This window comes from Equus caballus, chromosome 3, assembly GCF_041296265.1.
Source record: "Equus caballus isolate H_3958 breed thoroughbred chromosome 3, TB-T2T, whole genome shotgun sequence".
NCBI lineage: Eukaryota > Metazoa > Chordata > Mammalia > Perissodactyla > Equidae > Equus > Equus caballus.
In genome coordinates this window covers 24,147,636-24,164,520 of record NC_091686.1, presented here as the reverse complement: position 1 = coordinate 24,164,520, position 16,885 = coordinate 24,147,636, and the positions used below count along the sequence as shown (strand labels likewise).

At 57.6% G+C, this 16,885-nt stretch overlaps 3 protein-coding genes across 11 annotated transcripts in view; 1 reads left to right on the top strand and 2 right to left on the bottom strand.

The window, feature by feature from the left end:
• Nucleotides 1–6,598, top strand: part of BCAR1 (BCAR1 scaffold protein, Cas family member) — a 39,954-nt gene extending 33,356 nt beyond the window's left edge. For all 6 annotated transcript variants that reach the window (XM_023637340.2, XM_014738367.3, XM_005608435.4 and 3 more), the window contains 2 exons: nucleotides 77–166; nucleotides 3,035–6,598. In XM_023637340.2, coding sequence (XP_023493108.1) covers nucleotides 77–166; nucleotides 3,035–3,547 — 603 coding nt within the window. In that variant the 3' untranslated portion in view covers nucleotides 3,548–6,598. The remainder of the gene's footprint in view (nucleotides 1–76; nucleotides 167–3,034) is intronic.
• LOC102150576 (chymotrypsinogen 2) lies at nucleotides 4,931–8,981 on the bottom strand. Its single transcript, XM_023636908.2, has 7 exons — nucleotides 8,854–8,981; nucleotides 7,963–8,066; nucleotides 7,795–7,874; nucleotides 7,325–7,403; nucleotides 6,686–6,866; nucleotides 5,626–5,759; nucleotides 4,931–5,155 (listed from the first exon to the last, which is right to left on the bottom strand). Exons 1-7 carry the CDS (start codon nucleotides 8,951–8,953, stop codon nucleotides 4,994–4,996), a joined length of 840 nt encoding a protein of 279 aa, XP_023492676.2. The 5' UTR covers nucleotides 8,954–8,981; the 3' UTR covers nucleotides 4,931–4,993.
• Nucleotides 8,982–9,402: 421 nt separating this feature from the next.
• LOC100068875 (chymotrypsinogen B-like) lies at nucleotides 9,403–15,271 on the bottom strand. Of its 4 annotated transcripts, none has more exons than XR_011437396.1 (5): nucleotides 15,164–15,271; nucleotides 11,080–11,168; nucleotides 10,532–10,684; nucleotides 10,342–10,442; nucleotides 9,403–9,632 (listed from the first exon to the last, which is right to left on the bottom strand). XR_011437396.1 is itself a non-coding variant. In XM_070263125.1 (5 exons), exons 1-5 carry the CDS (start codon nucleotides 15,165–15,167, stop codon nucleotides 9,417–9,419), a joined length of 537 nt encoding a protein of 178 aa, XP_070119226.1. In that variant the 5' UTR covers nucleotides 15,168–15,271; the 3' UTR covers nucleotides 9,403–9,416. The 4 variants fall into 4 exon arrangements, 1 of the variants encoding a protein (XP_070119226.1); XM_070263125.1 differs by having other exon boundaries at nucleotides 10,532–10,658; XR_011437397.1 differs by lacking the exons at nucleotides 9,403–9,632; nucleotides 10,342–10,442; nucleotides 15,164–15,271 and adding an exon at nucleotides 12,239–12,377 and having other exon boundaries at nucleotides 10,548–10,684.
• Between the last annotated feature and the right edge of the window lie 1,614 nt (nucleotides 15,272–16,885).

The following is a 16,885-nucleotide window of genomic DNA, read 5'->3' as shown; positions in this document are numbered from 1 at the left end:
GCAGCTCTCCTTGCACTGCACCCCACCGGGCCTGTGGGGGCTTCTGCCTCAGCCCAGTCTCCTGTCTCCCCTCCAGGGGAAAGAAGAGTTTGAGAAGACCCAGAAGGAGCTGCTGGAAAAGGGCAACATCATGCGGCAGGGGAAGGGCCAGCTGGAGCTGCAGCAGGTGAGGACACTCAGGTTCCCTGGCTTCTCCCAGCACAGGCTTCTCTGTCAGCGAACCCAGCCTTCCCTCGGAGCCTGTCTCCGGAGCTGAGCCTCCGGGGCCGCCCTGCTCTGCCGTGTGCTGTCTCCAGGTGTTTAAGTTGTTTGCAGAGTAATCATGGTGGACGTTTCATAGAGCATGCACAGAAAAGTGTGAAAAAGCAGAAATAAGCCCCCCACACCCAGAGGTGGTCACCGGTTACTGGGCATGGTGTCCAGTCCTGCTCCTGCCCCCTAGGGGCCTCTCTCTCTGTGTTTGAGATGATACTTTGTGAGCACTTACGTCTGCTTTTTTCTCAAGATTTTTCCATGGCATTAAACGTTTCTCGTAAACTGTTTTAAAGGCCACATGATGTATATTATTGTTGAATGTTTATGCGATACCCAGTTTTCCTTATTATAATAATACTGCTGGCTTTATCTGCAGACATAGAATTTTCTTCATATTTCATATCATTTCCTGATGGTAGAAAAGGGATATACAAAAAAAAAACTAAGGAAGCTTTATTCTGATTATGAAGATAATTAAAAAAATTAAAATACAGACTAGCGCAAAATAAACAGAAATGTCACCCATAAAATTTCCCTCCCACCCTCCCCCCAGGCATGGGGGAAGGACAGCATAGCAGAAAGCTGCCGGCTCCACCCAGAGACCCAGGACACAAGCCACAGGGTCCTCAGCTGTAAAGGCGGGATCACAGTTGTATTCGTCTCAGGATCGTTGTGAGAGATAAATGAGTAAAGACTATACAATGTTTAGGAGGTGCCTGGCACATAGAACATGCTTGGTGAAGGAACAGATGTTAATAATTACATATATATATATATATATATATATATGTATAATGCATGGAATCTCCAATGGTTTAAGAAATGGTCATGTGCTTGATCCTCTTTATCTTCCTCTGACATCTTCCAGCATCTATTTAAGCAGTCCCTTGTTGGTGGACATCCATGTTGTTCCCAGAATTACTTTTGTAAACAGTACTATGCTGAAAATGAATCTCTTCACATATCTGACTGATCACTTAGGTAAATTACTAGAAGCTGGAATATAAGGTAGGAATATGTATGAAAAACTCTACAGATCTAGAGTTCCTAAGCCAGGGACATAAAGTACAGGTAATATACAGGCACATAAAATATATTGACAAGGATGTTTATTGCTCCATTTCCATATCACAGAAAAATCTGGACCCCCCCGCAAATGTCTAATCGTAGAGTACTATTTGAATAAAGTATGAATATTCGTGCAGTAGAATATTATTCAGCTATTAAGAAATGTCAGAGAATGAGAAAGACCCACTAGCGTTTAAAACAAAAAACTGAGGGTATTCTGGGGCTGGCCCCGTGGCCGAGTGGTTAAGTTCGTGCGCTCCGCTGCAGGCGGCCCAGTGTTTCGTTGGTTCGAATCCTGGGTGCAGACATGGCACCGCTCATCAAACCACACTGAGGCAGCGTCCCACATGCCACAACTAGAAGGACCCACAACTAAGAATATACAACTATGTACTGGGGGGCTTTAGGGAGAAAAAGGAAAAAAATAAGATCTTAAAGAACAAAACAAAACAAAACTGAGGGTATTGTCTTGCTGGGGAAGTTCGTGAAGGGGCTGCCTAAGCGGGGCAAGTCATAGGGTTCCAGTGTTAGGAAGGGCTGTTTCAGGTGGGTTTCGCTAATGAAATTCGGGCTTGAAAACGTGGGTGGAATGGAACTTGTCTGTCCCTGGGTCTGTGCACAGCCGGTCACAGCCAGTCAGCCCCCTGGCCAGAACCAGCTCTGGTGAGGACATTTTGGTCCACCCCGATGACCCCCAGCGAGGGCTGCCACTGGTGGAACGTTCGCTTTGGCCACATGCTTTTATGCGTACTCATTGACCTGAAATGAATGGCCTATTGTTGGCTGCTAAAAGTAGGCTCGAAATATTGTATACGGTGTGTCTCCAGTTTTCTAATTGAGAAGGAAATAGGAATATTCATGTTTAAAGGAAAATGAGTTGAATATTCACCAATTTTTTGTGTGAATTTTTGTTTTCTGGAATTTTACAGATATCGTAATCTTTTGTTTACAGTTTTTATTATGGAAAATGTAAATATATTTATAAAATAGTCCCTCAGGTACCCACTGGATAAAACAGACTCCCAGGTGCCATTTACCCAGCCCCTCCCCATCTCAGCACAGCGGCTGATCCTGTCTTAGATGCCCCCTCTCCCCACCAAGTCATCTTGGAGCCACTGTATCACTTCATCTGCGAATGCTTCAGTGTACAGTTGTAAAAGATTTTCCGGAATCTTAACAGAGATTGTTTCTGGGTGCATAGGATTCCAGATGACAGCTGTCTTTTTTCCTGCTTGGTGTATTTGAATCTTTTTATAATGTATATGTTAAGGAGAAAATGTGTGGGGTTTTTTGTTTTTTTTTACTTTTCATTTTGAAATATTTATAGAGTCACGGGAAGTTGCAGAGTCCAGAGCAGTCCTGTGTCCCCTCACCCAGTTTCCCCCATGATCACATCCTGGGTGACCAGAGGACAGTCCCCACGCCGAGAGATTGGCGTCCCTCACCCCCGCGGCTGTGCTTTGTTCTTTTCTATCATTTCTTCATTTAAAAAACTTTATATAAATGGAATCATACCTTTTGAGACTGGCGACAAAATTATTTGGAGAATCTCTAGAAGGTTAGTAAGGATGTGTGCTCCGCCAATGGGACAGAGACAGCCTGCTCCCCACGCCCCTGCTGACTCTCAGGACTGTCCCTTTTTAGAAGGGAGCCATTTTTTTCCCCCTTTTCTCTGTGGCCGCGGTTTTTACTCTGCTTTCCTCTGCCCCAGCTGAAGCAGTTTGAGCGCCTGGAGCAGGAAGTGTCACGGCCCATAGACCACGACCTGGCCAACTGGACACCAGCCCAGCCCCTGGCCCCCGGGCGGACAGGTGGCCTGGGGCCCTCAGACCGGCAGCTGCTGCTCTTCTACCTAGAGCAGTGCGAGGCAAACCTGACCACGCTGACCAACGCGGTGGATGCCTTCTTCACCGCCGTGGCCACCAACCAGCCCCCCAAGATCTTTGTGGCACACAGCAAATTCGTCATCCTCAGTGCCCACAAGCTGGTGTTCATCGGGGACACGCTGTCGCGGCAGGCCAAGGCAGCTGACGTGCGCAGCCAGGTGACCCACTACAGCAACCTACTGTGCGACCTGCTGCGTGGCATCGTGGCCACCACCAAGGCCGCCGCCCTGCAGTACCCGTCGCCCGCTGCTGCCCAGGACATGGTGGACAGGGTCAAGGAGCTGGGCCACAGCACCCAGCAGTTCCGCCGGGTCCTGGGCCAGCTGGCAGCTGCCTGAGAGCGGATGACCAGAGGGATGGAGGGCAGGGGAGGAGGGCAGTGGTGGTCCGAGCTGCCCCGGGTACATGTTCCAAGAAGGTCGCCATGCCACGGGCATGGGGACAGGCAACCTCAGTTCTGCGCGGGCCTGGTGCTCTAGACTGTCCAGGGGTTTGTACATATTTATGATGGGGCAGGATGTGGGACGGTGCCTCCTCAGAGGAGCCCAAGCAGAGCTGGGCCCCCAGGAGCTGAGGCCGGGCTGGTGGTCTTCCCTGAGTGTGCTGCAGGTCCAGGGAGGGTCCCAGTGCCGGGGACCGGGCCAAGGGCACACAGGCTCCTCAAGCCGCATTGCCTCGGGTGACTCCTAGGGCTGACGTCAGCCCTGGAGGGTTCTTGTTGCCCCCACAAGGCAAATGCAGCTGTGGCCTGTTCCTTCTCTGCACCAGGAAAAAACCTTAAAAAACTATTTTTCATTATTGATTTTCCAATCATTTGACTAATAGTCTACGTTTAAATAAAATTTAAAAATGAAAAGCAGCCTCCTGAGGTGTGAGAGGCAAGAGGGCCCATGGGTGGGAAGGCAGATGCTGCAGGCTAGGAGTGGGGGTTGAGGGGGCTCCATGGTGAGGCTGTGGGCGGCCTCTTGGGAGGGTGAAGAAAAAGTGGGTTCCTTCAGAAGAAAACCAAGGCCCGAGGAAATGGCTGGGCTGGGGAGTTGAGGCTGGAGTGTCTCCTGCAAGGTGGGGATGAGGTTTGCAAATGGCCATGAGACCTGGGGAGCTGGGCGGGGAGGGCTGTGGCCAGGCCTGGGCTTTGAGGTCTTATGCAAAGACAGCACGGTCCCAGGGCAGGTGGCCAGAGTGAGGACAGAGGTGGGGACAGGAGCAGCTCCAGAAGCAGGGTGAGCCCTTCTGGGGCCCCCCACATCCCAAGGCAGAGAGCTCACTGCTGAGGGCACTGCTGAAGGATACACGATTCCACACAAACAGTCGCTTTCACAGACTTTATCCAGAACTTTGCTCTTAGAAAGAAGCTCATAATTTCAGCCTGTGGAACTTCTTCCAAAGTGTCTTATTTGAATTACACATGGACTTGGCCTCCCAAGTTAGGAGGTGGGGGCCCAGAGAGGCCATTGTCCTGGGGCAGGGCCCTCTCCAGACCTCTGGGAGTATGTCTGGCACCCTAGGTGAGGTGAGAGCCCCGGGAATCAGGAGGTGCTGCTCCCGGCTCTGACCGTTCTGCATGTGAACTTGGGCCTCAGTTTCCCCATCTCTACAAAGAAGAGAGTGGGGCTGGGTGATCTGCCAGCCATCTAGGCTCTGAACTGCCCAGAGGGGGCCTGAGTGAAGGCAGCCGTCTCCCACCTTTCACCCACCCCAGTGAAGACAGTGAAGATGCATGCAGTTGCTCTCATGGGTTTATTTGGGTTTTACACAGATGGGTGGTGGTGGTGAGCAGGGTCTCACTTGGTCTCAAGAACCTCTTGAACCCAGGGAATAAACTCAGTGACCCGGGCATACACGCCTGGTGAGGATGGGAGACACCGGCTGCTGCCCCAGGACACGATGCCCACCAGAGTCCAGGTTCCATCTTTCTGGCAGACAAGGGGCCCGCCAGAGTCGCCCTGAGGAGGAGAAAGGACTTGTGTCCAAGCCTGAAAGGGGGTGCCAGCGCCCTAGTGTGCCCTGGTCTGGCCAAGTCCAGGGCGGGGCTGAGAAATGAGGAGTGTGGGCTCAGGCCATACACAGCTACTTGGATCTGGTTGAATGGCAGCCCCAGCTCTGCCACCTACACCTGGAGGGCCTGGGGCAGGTGGCTTACCCTCTCAGCCTCACCATCGTCTGTAAAATGGGCCGAAAACAGCCAGACCCCGGGGGTGGTGGGGGTTAAAGACCCCTGGGAAGCCCCGCCCACGCCCGGCCAGAGCGAGCCCTCCGGGGGCATCTGTTAGTGCTGGTCTTGCCTTTCGCTGGGGCACCGGGCAGGGAGCAAGCTTAACAGGTCGTGGCAGGAAGGAGTGGCCCTCCTGGCCAGACCAGGGTGGGGCACGGTCAGTGAGGGTGGGCACGGTGCCACCCTGCCGTGAGGACATACCATGCAAGAAGAGACGCCGCTGGCGCCAGCGCAGACCATCGAGTTGGCGATGTTGCTGCCCCAGTACTTCTTGCAGTCGGTGTTGGACAGGAGGGGCAGGACCGCCTGCTGCAGCTTGTCGGGGGTCTTGCTGGCTGGAGGGACAGAGCGGGTGGGGTCAGGGCCCCTCTTCCCACCCAGCCCACCCCAGGTGGAAGGGCCCGGGGACGGCTTGGAGTCCTGCCCTGGCCTTTCCAGGTCCTGGTCCTTCACCATCGCGGTGACCATGGAAACCGAGCTCCGCCCCTCCCCTTAGACCTGAGCGGCGCCTGTGGGACTCAGTTCCCTTGCGGGTCCACACCAGGCGGGGGGACTCGGCTTCAAGCACAGTCGTTCAAACAAGCCCTGCCCTGCCAGCCCCGGCGCCGTGTGGTGGGCGGAGGGGCCTCGTCTCCCTTTCCAGGCAAGGGGCTCCGCGTCCTCCTGACGGGAGACCCTGGAGGGGACCCGCCACCCTCGGCGGCCGACGAGGGAGCACCCTCCCCCTGCTGCCCTTTCCTGGCTGCTTCTGTCCAGTTAAAGGAGCAGCCGGGCGAGCCGTGGCCTGGGCAGAAGAATGGAGGACGCTGGAGGAGGACAGGCAGGCAGGCAGAGCGAGCAGCCGGGGACGGTGAGATGCTGGCCGCGCTCTCAGGGCCCGAACCAGCCCTGGACATTTGACTCGCAGCCCAGACTTCATGGCGAGCTGGACCCCCCCGCCCCAGGCCTGGAGAAAAGGCCGGGCTGGCCGTAGGACGCTGCGGCACTCGACGCAGGTGGTGAGCGGGACATATGATGGTTATATATTGATGATATCCGTAATATATGATGGAGTGTAATTTATAGGTGTTTCTTCAACTTCCGGTTCAAGTGTATCACTATTCCACCTCGTTTTTATTCGTGTTTGGGAGGCTTTTAATTAAGAGGGTTTTAAATAAAGAAATGGAAAGATTTATGACTTGCAATTTACAATTGTGCTTGGAATTTAGACCGAAAATCAGAACGAATCTTGCTCCTAAACAGCACCTGCAAGGACACTCACCATTATGCCGGGTCTTGCCCCAGCCTGTGGTGGCGCAGAGGGAGCCCGCAGGGAAGCTGGCGTTGGCACTGGGCAGGCAGACAGGGGACACGGTCTTCGAGAGGCGGGCAGGGGTGGCCAGCTTCAGCAGGGCGATGTCGTTGCGAACTGCATACCGGTCCCACAGCGGGTGTTCAAAAACCTGTGGGGACAAGAGTGGGGGTGGGCAGACCTTTGAGGGAGGACCTGGGAGATTTGGGGGGGCATGGGCCCCGAGACTCAGAGGGCACAGTGCCAGTCAGGCAAGGTGTTGGGAAAAGGACACAGGGGGCTGGACAAAGTCTCTGGAGACTGGTGGGAAAATGACGTGACACATCACTGATATTTAATTTTTATATTTTTGCGTTTTGTACAATGAGCAGACTTATTTTATAATCAGAAACAAACTTTAGTGTTTGGAAAGGAGCTTTAGTACTTGGGAAAGAAGCAAAGAAAGCTCAGGGCCAAGAGGCACAGGTGGGGTGAGGCCTGAGCTGCTGGCCGGGGTCCTCTGTGCCCAGTGACCCTGCCTGCCAGGCCCCTCCCTTGTCCCTGCAGCCCAGGGGCAGCCCTGCTGGGGCCGCTCGAGCCCACCCTCCTCAGCCTGCCACCTGGCTCTACCTTGGCGATCCTCAGCACCTGGACAGCCTCCTCGTCAGAGCCAAGATCCGACACCCCGGCCACCACACGGTGGGTCTTCCTGGGGAGAGAGGAGGCGGCAGACAGTGCTCAGGCTCCTGGCTGCCTCCTCAGAGGGGCGCCCGGGCAGGAAGTGTGCCAGGCAGGATGAGCCCCAGCTGGGCCACTGAATCGCGTGGTGACCTCCGGGCATCCCTTTCTTGCTCTGGGCCTCAGTTTCCCCATCTGTACCCTGAATGCACAGGACTAGACCATCTGTCATGAGCAGGGGGCTGAGGGGAGGGGTGCTGCCTGGAGGTTTTCTCCTGCAGACTGGGGCTCTGCCTGCGGCCAGGTGAGGAGCAGCTTCTTCCCAGCCTGCAGGTTGTCGAGACCCTTCCCCACCGGGATGGGGTTGGCAGGGGGTGAAGCTTGTTCCCAGATACCTGGAGGCCCCGCTCCCCAAGCCTCACCTGACCCCACAGTGGGCGGCGGTGACCACCCAGTGCTGGCTGATGAGGGAGCCCCCGCAGAAGTGGAAGCCGGAGCTGGTCTGGGGAGAGGGGTGAGGGGAAGTCAGCCTTGTCTCTCCTGCCTGACCCCTCCCCATCTAACCCACCCCTCCTCCGCCTCCCCCTCACCTGCAGGGACACCTGCCAGGGCCAAGAGCTGGGGACAGCGTCCTCCCCATTGACGATCCTGGACAGGCCACTCAGCACGGGGTAGATGGCAGGAACCCCGCAGCCTGGGGCGCAGGGATACGCCACAGGTCAGTGGATGGTGTTCCAAGGGGACCAGAGTTAGGGCACTCAGGCCACTTCCACCCAACCCAGCCGGCAGCCACCCTCAGGTGCCCTTATGGAGGGTGTCAAAGGCTGAGAGCATCTGGAGTTGGGGCCCAGAGTTTGGGGGCTGAGTCTGGGGACCCCCACGTGGGCAGCTCCCCGACCCGCTGTCTGCCCTGAGAAGAGTGTCCATCCTTCTCTGAGCCCAGAGTCCTGGGTCATGGGGGCTGGGATGTCCTGCTTGAGTGCTTGGTGCTCTCTGCCTGGGTCTACAGCAGGAGCAGGTTGGGGTGAGGGCGTTATGCCACCTGGGGCACCACAAACCTAGGTGGCTGCCCACGTCCAGAGAGTAGCGGGCAGGGCAAAAGGGATGGACATGGGAGACATTCCCAAGGCAGGATTCACAGAGCTCAGTGGCAGGTGTGGAGGGTGGAGGGGCCCAGACGACCCCTCGGCTTCTGAGTAGATGGAGGAGACCAAGACGAGGCAGGGTCCAAGGGACATCTTGAGTTTGAGATGCCTGAGGGACCTTCAGGCGGTGGAGGGGCCCCCCGGTCAGGCCTAGGAGTAGGGAGCCGAGCAGAGACCCCCAGGAAGGCTGAGAGGGGCAGCTGGGCAGGGGGCCAGCCGAGGTGTGGGGGCCAGTTAGAGGTATGAGAACTTGGACCCTCTGGTTCCCTGCTTCTGGGTGTTCAGGGCAGGGGGTGGACGAGGCTGGACCTAGGGCTGCCTGAGCCTCGCACTTACCAAAGCTGATGCCAAAGAGGAGGAAGCTGAGGACAACCCAGAGAAGGGCCATGGTGTGTGGCTCAGGAGGTAGTGTGGGGTCTGCCTGAGGGACCCCCATTATATTCCCCCAGCCCACCAATCACAGCTGGCCTTACCATCCCCTCCTTATCATGAATCCTTGGGCTGAGCAGCACCTGGCTCCAGTGTGGGCCTGGGACAGAGGCAGCCCCGGGGGGCCGCGCCTGGGAAGGTTCCTGGGGACCACAGGTGTGCAGGGCCAGCAGCTGGCTCATCCCCCAGCTGCCCGCTCCCCAGAGTGGAGCACTGAGCACGCTGAGCAGGTGCTGGATGCGAGGACCCCGCAGCAGAGGGTGGGAGCATTGAGTGAGGGGTGGGAGCCAAGGTCCCATTTCATGTGGCTGTGTTCCTTCTGGCCACTGTCTGGGGAGGGGGACTAAGGAGAGGCCATTCCGGGGACCCCCTTGCTGCCTGGCCCAGTGAAGGCCCAAGTTTGGGAGCAGAGTGAGGCCTCAGAGGCCCCAACACAGGAGACTGACACTGTCAACATGTCTTCCACTGGTTTATGGAGGCTTTGTGGGAGCAGGGTCAGCCAGGAGGCGAGGGTGGGCCTGGGGCTCCGATGGCCTCCAGGACCTGCCGCACCCAGGCATGAGCTTGGTGATGCGGGTGTACACGCTGGGGCTGGAGGTGGAGCAGGTGCTGCTGCTCCAGGACACGATGCCCACCAGAGTCGAGACTCCATCCTTCTGGCAGAACAGGGGACCTCCAGAGTCACACTGCGGGAGAGGGAGAAGGGGGCTTGGATCTGGCAGCCCAGGGGGCCTGGTTCAGGGGTCCCTGGACATTGTTCCCAGAGCGCAGTCCAGGGCCTGACAGCCAGTAGACACTCAGCACATGCATATTGGAGGGATTATGAAGGAAACTTCAGCAGCTGCTTCTCTGGTTCGTTCCCTTGGAAGTCTGGGCCACCCCCTAGGATGGGTCCTATAATGGAGGCTCAGTAAAGCTAGTTTCATTGATAAGAAAAAAAAGTGTGGGCGGTGCTGGCCATGGGGCCACTATGAGGGAGGAAGAGCTGCCTGACTCAATCTGGAGACCTTTTGGACCGCCATGTTCCACTGCCCACGCTGTGCACTGCTCAACTCCAGGAAGTACCATTTGCTCAGACGCAGATATCAATGGAATTTTGCAACATAGCGGCTGAAGTACCAGAGCCCCTGGCTCTGGCACCCCTCTGCTGAGGTCATGAGTGATCCACCAGGAGCCCTGTCTTCCCAACTACTCAGAAGGAAGTACCCAGGGAGAGAGTGGCCCCAGGAAGAGGCCTGCTGCTACTTCCATTTCCTCCCTCTGCCCAAGCCCCTGGCCTGGGCTTTTGCCTGAACGCACCCCCCCCCCCCCCCGCCAGGCTGGGCGGGAAGGGGTGCCAGGGAGCCCAGGAGGCCATACTATGAAGGAGGAGGCGCCCCTCGCCCCGGCACAGACCATGAGGTCGATGACGGTGCTGCCCCAGAACTTCCTGCACTCTGCGTTGGTTGGACAGGAGGGACAGGGCCGCCCGCTGCAGCCTGTCAAGGGTGGGGTACCTGAAAGGGCAGGGTGAGTGATCAGCACCAGCAGCCGTGCCCTGCCCTGCGGCCTCCACCACCCTCCCACTCGGCCGGCGGTCACTCACCGGGGCGGCTGGTCTTGCCCCAGCCTATGGTGGCAGCATCCCAGCAGGGAAGTTGTCGGCCTCGGTGGGCAGGCACATGGCGGACGCAGCCAGCTTCAGCAGGGTGATGGCAATGTTGAGGGTGAACCTGTTGAACTTGGGGTTCTTGAAAACCTGTGGGGCGGGGCCAGACAGCCGCAGCTGGGGTCTCGGAATAGGCTGAATCGAGGCAGAACCAGGGCGCCTGGCTTCCCCTCGCTGCCTCCACGCTGCTCCCTGGACAAAGGCCTGCTTGATCCCGTACCTCCTTCCGTGGCCCCAGGAGCCCGAGCCCCAGGCCCAGGCCGGGGTGCAGACCCTCCCCTGCGGGGAGCCTCGCACACTCTGCCTTTTGCTTTGCCCCATTGCGATGGGGTTTTGGGGTGATTGGGAGGAGCTGGGGTGCCCCTTCCCACTCCCCCAGCCTGGGGGTTTTCAGGGCTCTTGGTCCAGCCCCATTAGCCTGGGCCACCCATTCCTGAGGGCCTCCCCTCCCTGGGGTCACACCTGGACTCCGGGGGCCACCATACCTGGGCAATCTTCAGCACCTGGGGGTCCTCGGCGTCTGAGCCCTGGTCAAACTCCCTGGCCACGATCATGTCGGAGGTTCTGGAGAGAACTAGAGAAAGGAAGGGGTTCCTGCTGTGAGGTGGTGGGGCCAGGCTGGGGGTGCAAGGTGCTACGTGTGCGCATGAGTGTGAGTGCACTCGTGTGCAGGCGTGTGTACATGTGTGCATGTGCATGTGTGGTGTTGATCGCAGAGATGGGAGCTCAAAATATCGACCACTGCCCACCGAAACCACTGTGCCTACAGGCTGTTTGTGTTTCCTCCCAGCAGCCCCCGGGAGACGGGCAGGTCTTGAGTATTCTACACATTTCCAAATAAGGAAATTGAGGAACGAAGGAGTTTAAGGATTAGTCCTCAGTGCTGAGGGTGTTCCCCGCACCCCAAGGGGTTTCCTGGGGACCCTGGGCCTTCATGTGATGCTGCAGTGGGCAGCGGTGACCACCCAGTTCTCGCTGATGAGGGAGCCCCAGCAGAAGTGGAAGCCGGTGCTGTCCTGGAGGCAGACGGGGAGGTCAGCGCTGGCTGGACACCAGCAGCCTCCAGCCGGGCCAGTAGCCCAGTGTGTGCCCCCCCGCACATAGAATCCCCCCTCAACCGCAGGGACACCTGCCAGGGCCAGGAGGCAGGGACAGCGTCTTCCCCATTGATGATCCTGGACAGGCCAGTCAGCAGGGGGTGGGTCATGGGGACCTGGCAGCCTGGGAGTGGCAGTACAAGGTGAGGGGTGGAGGCCGAATTCGACTCTGAGCCCCCCACCTGGGTGCCACCACCCCAGGAATCCCCCAGAGACTGCTCAGTCTGACATGGGCTTCAGCCCAGACGAGCCCAATAGGTTGAGTGTGAGGAGGTGGCAGGGCCAAAGCACGGGCTGGGAGGCTGGGCTATGTGGGCTTGAACTCAGCCCCTTCACTGCCCCGTTTAACTGCTCTGAGTCTCAGTTTTCCCATCAGCGAAATGGGGCTCATACAGTTGCTAACCTCATCGGTCTAAGGATGCAAGTTGTGTTAGCGGGCACTGCGGGAACTTGCTCTGCTCCTGGCACAGGAGCACAGGTCAGTGCTCGGTGAGCACGAGCTTAAAGGGCCCAAGAGGGCTGGTGGGGCCCAGCCACGCCTTCCCACCTGCTCAGCATCGGAGTCTGTTTGGGAGCCACCGACTGTTCAGAGAACTTTCCATCCCTCTGGACTTGTCCTCCCTGTCCCCTGCACAGGGTGCGAGACCTTGGGAGCAGCCCCAGGAAGGTCCACCTCCTCCCCAAGGGCCTCACACTGGCTGCTCTGGCCCAACCCTCCCAGTGTCCCCATTGTAGACATGGGGCTGGCGGGGCTCAGAGCAGGAGAGAGACTGACTCAGGCTCACAGCACTGCACATGGCGGAATTGGGAACAGGGACCCTGCTGCCCCTTGCTGGCCTCGGGGTTGGAGGGGAGGGGAGACAGCCTTCCTGGTCTCCGCCTGCCCCAGCACCCACCAACAGCTGTGCCCAGGAGGGCACAGCAGGAGAGGAGCCAGCAGAAGGTGGCGGTGCCATGGTTGGGGAGGTGCTGGGTGCCTGCCTGGGGGCTCCCTGTTATATCCCCACGCACCAGGCTGTTATCTGGAGACCTTGAAGTGATAATCCCTTTCCTGGGCATGTGCCCAAGTGGGCAGGATGTGCCCAAGCAGGGCTGGCATCTGGGCCTGGGACGGCAGCAGCTGCAGCCCGTGGCTGGGCTTGGAGCCAGGGCCAGGGACAAATGTGGGGCTGACCAAGGCAGCCCTCAACCCCAAGTCAAGGCCAAGGGGAAGGGATCAGGACACTTGGGCTTCCTCCTGCTGGCCCTGCCTCGGGAGGGGTCCTCTGGGCAGCAGCCAGGCCTGGGCAGGGTTTGAGCCCCAGGCTAGTCTCTCACAGTTTGGAGGACCTCAGACGAGTAAATCAGTTGGTCCATTAGTTGTTCGAAACCCCGGTCGTGTGGTCAAGTAGCGAGGAGGTGTGGGGACCGAGGAGCAAGTGAGGGCGAGGATGGCCAGGGGGCTGAGGATGCGTCCCCTGCTCACGGGGATGGCTAAGAAGGCTCAGGGAAGGCGCGGTTCGGCATCTGTGGCGCCCACGTGGGCTGTGTGCAGCGTGGCTCAGAGGGGCAAGCCGCCTGCTGCCTGTTCACAGGCAGCCAGGCCCCTTCACCCAGGCGCCACGGGCTCCTGGAGTTGAGCATGTGGCATCCCAGGGCGCCGGAGACTGGGCCCAAGGGCCAGCGAAAGAGCCCCTGCTATCGCCCTGGGAAGAGCCAGTGGAGGCTGGACCAGGCGGGAAAGCGAAGGGGAGAGAGGCCTGTTTCTGGCTTGGGCGACAGGGCTGGGCAGTGGGGTCCTTTCCCAGCAACTGGGAAACTGGGGAGGGAGAAATCTGAGTGTGAGGCTGTCAGGCGCAGGGCAAGCTCCCCAAAATGCACAGGGAAAATGACATCTCACGGCTGTTTGTAATTTCCATTGCATCGATGATTGCCGTGCCGTGGTTCACAGGACAGGCTTCAGCACAAAACAGCTGTGGGACCTTGGGCAAGTTACTTACCCTCTCTGATCCCATTTCTAAGTATGTAAAATGGAGGTGCTTATAGTATGGGTCTCACATCATGGAAGCGCACGACCCATCCTGAGCACGCTAGGACCAGGCCTAACACACAATCCAAGCTGCGAGTCCTCTGTCCCACTCCTTCTTGAATTGCCTGTTGGTGCCTTTGCGCATTCTGGAAGACTGTCGGAGGACAGGGAGGGGGGCCACGGTGTATTAGGTGGGAGAGCAGCTCACAAAACAGGACGCAGAGTGTGGTCCGCTCTGCATGAAACCATACTGTCTGTGCAAGCCCATCCATCCTACCCACCAACGCTTACCAGGCCCTACTGGAAGAGACCAACAAGAGAAAAGAAACACGAATTCCTGCCTTTAGCAAGCTTACACAGAAAAGGATGTAAGTCTAGGGAAAAGAGTTAAAAAAAAAAAGAGTAAAATATACGTTACTAACAGCTAGGGAGTTATCATTATTATTATTAATAATAATACCGAGGCAGGAGGGCCTCACTCAATAGGGGACCTTTAAATTGCAACCTAAGAGTTTGCCGGCGTGCACCGAGCACAGCTCGCAGGCGTCCACGCAGAGGGAACAGCGAGAGCATAGGCCTGGCTGCACGCGCCTGAATGTCACAAGAGGCCCCGAGGCCAGAGGGGACGGAAGAGCTCAGAGGGCAGGAGGCCGGGCAGGAGGCCAGGCAGAGAGGCCAGGGGGGCCGACCGAGGAGGGCTCTGATGAAGAAACTGCAGGAGCGGCTGGCCGTGATCCTCCGGCCGCCGCGGCGCCTTTCCGCCTGTGCAGGCGCAGTGGCAGCCCCTGGTGCCAGGTGGCAGCCGCCGCGGGGCTGGAGGGGCCTGAGTGGGGAGGACGTGGCAGGTGGGGGAGCGGATGCAGCAGCCAGAGCTGACCCGTGGCCGTGGCCTTGGGAGCCGACAGGTGGCAGGGGCCCTGCCCGCCGCGCGCCCCTGGCGCACCGCCTGCCCAGGCCTGGGAGCCGGCGCAGCTGCAGGTGCCCCGACCCCTGCTGCCCCGGGGAGGGGCCAGAAGCTGGCTGGGGCGGGACCCGCAGCCCTCCGGCTCACCGGACATGGGACAGCGCGCTCCGCCGACCCCCAAACCCGAGGAAGGACCCCCCAAGGGCAGAGAGTTAGATGCCGGGCATTCTCCAGAGATCGACGTGCCCTGAGCTTCCTGCCTCGAGGCCTTTGCCGGTGCTGTTCGTGTCCGTAAGAACACCCAGCTCTCCTCCGCCGCTGGGCCGGGGCCCCTCCTCGCGGGCAGCACTTCTGCCTCGGCTGGGGCTGGCCAGCCGCACGGCCGGCGTCCATCAGAGTCCATGGATGAGTCGATGGATCTCTGGACCCAGAAGTCGTTTAGCCACCCAAGTGTACAGTGAAGACTATTTTCCCGGGCTCCGCTTTTTCGCTAATATTTCTAATCTCCCACCCTCGGGTCTGGAACCCTGCCCATTCTCCTAGACTCCCGGGGAGCTCACCCATTTCTGCTCCCGCAAACTCCCCAGGAGAAGGGATGGCCTTGTTTGAGGGTTGTCGGTCATATCAGAAAACCTTAGCTCCGCCCTTGTTACCTCGTTACAGGTGGGTGGTGTCTAGAGTGTTTAATGGGCAAGGAAAAGGGGTAACAACGAAATTTATTCAGGAGGTGACCCGATCCAAGTGCGCACGGGGAGCGGCATCGGGGGCAGCTCTCTGCCAGCAGCCTGGGTTTGGGGGAAAAGCTTTGCTGGGGACAGGAGGCCCCTGATGCAACCTCTGCCCAGCTGCCTCCGGGATTGGCCTGGGGTGGGGACTGTGCCAGGGCTCCAGGTTCCGCCCAGCATGGAGGCGGTGCGGAGGATGCGGGCCATTGCGCATGCGTCCCTCCGGACCCGGGCCTCCAAGACCCCGGCATCTTCCCTGAGGCAGGAACGCCTACGTCAGTCTCCTTAGGTGAAGAAGCCGCTTCTCTGAGAAGGCCAAATCTCAACCTTCTTTTTTATTAAAAATGAAATATGAATTATAATTTACATATGGTGAGATGCACAGAGGGTTGGATTTTGACGTATATACAGCGTAACAAACGTCACAACCAAGATGTAAAATAATGCCACCGCCCCGGAAAGTTCTCTCCTGCCTCTTTCCAACTCCGCCTCCTCTGAGGCAACCAGCAACCACTGTTCTGATTTCTTTCGCCATAGATTAGAGTTACCTGTTCTAGAAATTTATATAAATGGAACCATAGATATGGTCTTCGTGTCTGGATTCTTTCGCTCAAGGTTCTGAGCTTCACCTGTGTTCTTGGTGTGTCAGCGGCGGGTTCCTTTGTACTGCTGAGTGGTGTTTCCCGTCCGTCATCACTACATCATGATTTCCCTCCCCATCCTCCCGCTGGGACATTTGGGCGGGTGCCCCTCGCCCACCCCACCCCGTTTTTGCTCCTTTATGATGAGGTGATTCTCAACCCTAAACACGGGCATGCAAGAAATATAGGTTTCTTAATTTTTCTATTAGAGAACGTGCTTTCTACTTTGATCCTTTATTCTGCCAGGAGTCTGAAACCAAACCTCAGCCCGTGGAGGGTCCCCCCGTCATCCTCGGCTGGCAATGTGTCCAGACATGGGGAGGGGGGGCTGGTCCTTGGGCCTCCTCAGGTGTCCGCACTGCTGCTTGCTGAGGTGCCTGCACCCCATTGCTGCAGCTGGCCGTTTTTCTTCTCCATCCCCGGGCCTCCCCAGGACTAGGCCTCTTTCTTAGCCATTTCTGCACCCTTGCAGGCACCGGGGAACCATCTGGCTGCTCCCTCTGCTATGTTAGGCTCAGGGGGACTCTGGAAGGTCCAGCCTCCTAGTCTTCACAGGTGGCCCTCTCTGCTCTCAGACTCCCCAGCAAGGTAGGAATGGAGCCACCCTGAAGGTTGCTCAGAGGTGATAAGGCAAAGGCCCTCCTTCAAACCCCCTTGTTTCCTATTATTTTCCCCCAACCCTGGTCGAGCAGTGGACAGGAGATGGCTATGGGCAGGATCTCAAGCCTGTTGTCAGAGATGCACAACAAAAACTCTCCTTTCTCCTCTAGCTCAGGGAATCTTAAGTTAATATTTTTTGGAGAAAAGTTCTCAAGTATTTCAAATTCCCAGGTGTGTGTTGAGGTTGTGTTCAGCTGTGAAAAACAGAGACCTGAAAAACTATACGTTCAGCAAATTAGACATTTATTTTTCTCGT

Excerpts from the sequence above, each read along its gene's own strand:
- LOC102150576 (XM_023636908.2), bottom strand. The coding sequence starts at position 8,953 with ATGGGGGTCCCTCAGGCAGACCCCACACTACCTCCTGAGCCACACACC. Across the intron at positions 8,067-8,853 it reads CCTCTTTGGCATCAGCTTTG|GCTGCGGGGTTCCTGCCATC; the intron begins GTAAGTGCGAGG and ends CCTGCGCCCCAG. Across the intron at positions 5,156-5,625 it reads GCGGCGTCTCTTCTTGCATG|GGCGACTCTGGCGGGCCCCT; the intron begins GTATGTCCTCAC and ends TCTCCTCCTCAG.
- LOC100068875 (XM_070263125.1), bottom strand. Across the intron at positions 10,443-10,531 it reads GGGCAAGACCAGCCGCCCCG|GTACCCCACCCTTGACAGGC; the intron begins GTGAGTGACCGC and ends CTGCCCTTTCAG. Across the intron at positions 9,633-10,341 it reads GCACCGTCATCGACCTCATG|TGTGACTCTGGAGGTCCCCT; the intron begins GTCTGTGCCGGG and ends CCTCTCCCGCAG.